Source organism: Cyprinus carpio, chromosome A18 (genome assembly GCF_018340385.1).
Source record: "Cyprinus carpio isolate SPL01 chromosome A18, ASM1834038v1, whole genome shotgun sequence".
In the NCBI taxonomy this organism is placed as follows: domain Eukaryota; kingdom Metazoa; phylum Chordata; class Actinopteri; order Cypriniformes; family Cyprinidae; genus Cyprinus; species Cyprinus carpio.
In genome coordinates, this window is record NC_056589.1 from 515,512 (window position 1) to 520,773 (window position 5,262).

At 37.0% G+C, this 5,262-nt stretch overlaps 1 protein-coding gene across 1 annotated transcript; it reads left to right on the forward strand.

Annotated features, from left to right (window-relative positions):
- Positions 1-795: 795 nt before the first annotated feature.
- Positions 796-4,291, forward strand: LOC109079855 (extracellular calcium-sensing receptor-like). The gene is made up of 6 exons (XM_042775858.1): positions 796-1,016; positions 1,270-1,558; positions 1,657-2,412; positions 2,550-2,777; positions 3,086-3,209; positions 3,375-4,291. Exons 1-6 carry the CDS (start codon positions 811-813, stop codon positions 4,289-4,291), a joined length of 2,520 nt encoding a protein of 839 aa, XP_042631792.1. The 5' UTR covers positions 796-810.
- Positions 4,292-5,262: the final 971 nt, after the last annotated feature.

Consider the following 5,262-nt stretch of genomic DNA (forward strand, 5'->3'; position numbering starts at 1 on the left):
TCATACCCGAAGTTGCAAAAATCACATAATCAAAGTTATCAACTTTACATTTCATAACAAGGTTCAGTTCTTCATTTTCGTTATTTAAAACCATGTAAACGTGTCATCTAAAAGATACTGCATGTTGCAAATACGGAGAACTGCATATCTTTGATATGATTTTACCATGTCTCGACAGCTTTCTTTCATAAGTCCCATCTCAAATGAATGGCGATACATTTGACAGCTTTATTCTTGACTTTACCAGAGTAAATGAGTCATTGATCACAATGTCATTCACTAACGCTAAATTCACTTTAGCAATGCTATCTAAAAACAACACAACAGCACTGTTCATTTGAGATGCAGATAATATGCTCTCACATCCAACCACATCTGCCACTGCTAAACTACACTGCTCCCCCGAGCACTGTCTCAGTGAGTACCTTAACACTGTCTGCTAAAGAAAAGCTGACAATGCCGGTAATGCCATGCAGGCCAGGAAACACAGGCAGCAGTGGGTTTAAACTGATGTTCTCAAAATAAACATTCTTTGTACAACAAAAACTCATAAAACCATTAACAAAAACCTAAATTATAGGAAATTTAGAGAAAACCCACACACTCCTTTGAAACCACACTCACTCAGACACCAATTTTGTCCACTCACTCCCATCATGCACTCAAGGGAGAGAGAGCAAGAGAGAGTTACTCTATCACGTCATTTGTTATGTTCTCAATCAAACACCCATATTAAGTCAGTCTATAAAAGGGCAAATATGGTGTCAGGTCAGTTGGATTTGATAGCCAGAGTTGAGTTCAATCTTCAGGATGCTTCTCTTTCTTTATACACTCCTTTTCCATCACCTTCAAACAAAAGTGGAAAACAAACTTTGCCAAATGATGGGGGAACCTAAGTACCCACTACTTTCCAAGGGCGGAGATGTAACTATTGGAGGAATTTTTGCAATCCACAGTAAAGAAACATTACCTTCTTTTGAGTTTAAACAAAAACCTCAGCCTCTATCATGCTCCAGGTTTGTTACACTGTAAACTTTCAGAAATATTAGATCAGAGAACATAGACAGATGTTGAAAATTAAAACCTATTGCATCATATCTAAAAGTTAATTTTATTACAGTGGATTACACATGGAATATTATGATCTTTTCATATTTCAGCATGCAATATAAATAAAAAAAACATACAGAATGCAAATACTGTCCTTTACTTTTTCATGTTATTTATGTTTATTTATTAGTAATTTATCATACTTGTTTGTTTTCATAGTGTGAATCTAAGAGATTTTCGACTGGCTCAAATAATGATCTTTGCCATTGAAGAGATTAACAAAAGTGAAAGTTTGCTCCCAAATGTTTCTATTGGTTACCAAATTTATGATACATGTGGTTCAAGACTGTCTTCTATGAGTGCAACTATGGGATTGATGAATGGACCGGAATTTGCAGTAGGGGAGACATGCAATGGTCAGTCTTCTATACATTCTATCATAGGAGAAACAGAATCTTCTGCCACAGTGATTCTGTCCAGAACTACAGGACCTTTTAAAATTCCAGTGGTAAGGATCAATAATACCACTTTTTTTTCGTGGACAAAATCACTGTTTCATTGTTTGCTTTATCTCTCTCTCTCTCTCTCTCTCTCTCTCTCTCTCAGATAAGTCACTCAGCCTCATGTGAATGTCTCAGCAACAGGAAAGACTACCCCTCATTCTTCAGGACTATTTCTAGTGATTACCACCAAGGCAGAGCCCTTGCATACATAGTCAAGCACTTAGGCTGGTCTTGGGTGGGAGCTGTGAACAGTGACAATGATTATGGAAATTATGGAATGGCCATATTTCTGAATACAGCTCAGAAGGAGGGGATTTGTGTTGAGTACTCTGTGAAATTCTACCGAACAGAGCCAGAGAAACTTAAAAAAGTGGTAGATACGATAAAACAAAGCACTGCAAAAGTGATTGTTGCATTTGTTTCATTTATTGAGATGGGCTTATTAATTGAGCAGCTGACTATTCAGAACATTACAGGCTTCCAAATAATCGGAGTAGAGGGTTGGATAACCTCAAAGAATTATATCACTTCAAACAGTTTTCGTGTGCTTGGAGGTTCACTGGGGTTTGCATTGAGAAAAATTTATTTTGATGGGTTTTCAGAGTATGTTACAAAAGCATTCTGGGAAACAGCTTTCCCATGCTCACATATTGAGGGTAATTTTTCTCAATATGCAATAAACTGCAGGAGATATCAGGATCTACTTGCTCTGAAAAACTACAATGAAGATGTGCCTGAACACAGATATTCAAGCCATGTCTACAAAGCAGTTTATGCTGTGGCTCATTCATTGCACAACCTACTCAAATGCAAAGAACAAGAAAATTGTGATAAAAGCCTGGCAATACAACCACAGCAGGTAAAAGATAAAAGACAGATTAAGAGAAAGGAGGAAAAAAAATGAACAATATTTTTTGATGGAAAATTTGTTAAAATACCTAAGAACTGTCCTTTCATTCGTTCATTCATTCTTTCTTTCATTATTTTATTCATTAGGTGGTTGAAGCTCTAAAAAAAATAAATTTCACAGTAAAGTTTGGAGATCATGTGTGGTTTGACCGCACTGGTGCTACAGTAGCCCATTATGAAGTTGTGAACTGGCAGCAGGACTCAGATAAATCATTCCAGTTTAAACCAGTGGGATACTATGATGCCTCACTGCCTCCTGACCAGCGCTTTGTGCTCAACAATGAAAACATCATTTGGGCTGGAGGACATCTGGAGGTAAATAAACGGTTTTAATGACGTTTAACTGAGGGTATATAAGATCAAAAAAGCTCTGCTCCCATTCTCCTATTCACAGTTCAAAGGAGCAGAAAATATGAACAAAACACTGTCTGATTGCATCTCTGTGAATAATTTAGAGAGAGAGAGAGATTATAATAGTTAAAGAAAATAATAGTTACTGGTGGGTAGGGATAAAATTATCTCTGAAATTATTTACATTTTCAAGCAAAATTTAGTACAGAAATCAGAACAGAAATTGGAAAGTTCTGCAAACTGTTTGATTGTTTGTTTCCTTGATCACGTAGAAGCCAAGCTATGTGTGTAGTGAGAGATGTCCTCCAGGCACTAGGAAGGCTGCACAGAAAGGAAGACCTGTCTGCTGTTATGATTGTATTCCATGTGCAGAAGGAGAAATCAGTAATGAGACAGGTAATCTTCAGACTTCATCTCACTGTTCCAAAAAAAAAACCTGGTTAGTTGTTCTTTTTTTTTTCTTTTTTATTGTTAAGGATACAGTTTATTGTCAAAGGAGTTTATAAAGGACATAAACTTCCCTTTGTCTCAGACTGCAGTAATTATGCTTTCTCTTTCCAGATTCAAATAACTGCAAGCCGTGTCCAGAGGAATACTGGTCTAATCCTGAGAAAAATAAATGTGTGTTAAAGGCTGTAGAGTGTCTGTCATTCACAGAAACTATGGGTATAGTGCTAATCTTTTTCTCACTGTTTGGAGTAGGATTAACTGTACTGGTGGCCATCCTGTTTTACAGTAAGAAGGACACCCCCATAGTAAAAGCCAACAACTCAGAGTTGAGCTTCCTGCTGCTCTTCTCATTGTCTCTCTGTTTCCTTTGTTCACTTACTTTCATTGGTCGACCCACTGAGTGGTCCTGCATGTTGCGACACACAGCATTTGGGATCACTTTTGTCCTCTGTATCTCATGTGTTCTGGGGAAAACAATAGTGGTGTTAATGGCCTTCAAGGCTACACTTCCAGGAAGTAATGTGATGAAATGGTTTGGGCCTGCACAACAACGACTCAGTGTTCTTGCCTTTACACTTATACAGGTTCTTATCTGTGTGCTATGGCTAACAATATCTCCTCCATCTCCCTACAAAAATATGAAATATTACAAGGAAAAGATCATTCTTGAGTGCACGTCTAGGTTCTACTATAGGTTCCTCTGGGCTGTTCTGGGTTATATTGGCCTACTGGCTGTCTTGTGCTTCATTCTGGCTTTTATGGCTCGCACACTGCCTGATAATTTCAATGAAGCCAAATTCATCACATTCAGTATACTTATATTCTGTGCTGTATGGATCAAATTAATACCAGCTTATGTCAGCTCTCCTGGAAAATTTACTGTAGCTGAGAATATTTCCACCATATCATCAAGCTTTGGTTTACTATTCTGCATATTTGCACCTAAATGTTGTTATATTATTTTGTTTAAGCCTGGACAAAATACAAAGCAACATGTGATAGGAAAAACATCTACAAAGACCCATTAGTCACGTTTTCACTGTCAGGCCAAATGTGCATCCTAGTGCATGCCAGGGCCAATCCATATCGGCGGCTTGATCTTGCCTTGGATTTTCGGCTCCCCGAATACCTTGTTCCAAAGCAGGCCAGGTGGGACCCTACTCATTTCCCATATCTTCTTAACAGGCTACTAGCTAACATCAAAATGTATAATATATATATATATATTATATATCTATATATATATATATGCAATTGAATATTTAATTATTTTTTTTTTATTTATATATCAATGTCTAAAAATAACATCCATTTGTCCAGTCTGTAGTCACATTTTCAAAACTCTAAACAAAATCAGCACAACATCCGTCTGTAGTGGCCATACCATTAACACAATTTGTGTTGTTTTCACACGATATGCAGTCAATTACCATATTGCTAAAATGGCTTATTATTATTATTATTATTATTATTATTATTATTATTAATATTTATTTATTTTTTTCCATACAAACTTACCCAAAATCATGGAACTTTTTTAGTCTTATTTACAAATGCTTAAAGGAGCCATGTGTAATGTCTGGCAAAAAAATCAAGTCATACTCCACATTCCATACCAGATGGGGGCAGTATGCCTCAATAAAGTGAATTGGTCTACTCTAGAGGTAACAAACGAGAAACGGCATAGTCTCTATGCTCCGCCCCTACCTTCCCAACAACCCTAGAGCCATAGCCGAAGCCTAAGGACGTTTTGCCTCCAGAGGAACGTTTGGGTCGAATGTCAATGTGATTTTGAAAAACATGAACATCTTCAAGCTACTCCCCTTCACCTTTACCAGTGAATATAGTTCATATTGCGTTTTTGTTCATTATGACATTTTGAATTGTAATATACACATTATTTGAATTAAATTAATTTGACAGACAGCATTCTGTCAACATCATTGCGTCAACATCAGACAGCTGATGTTGACCAAGCTTAGCGCCAACCAACGTAATT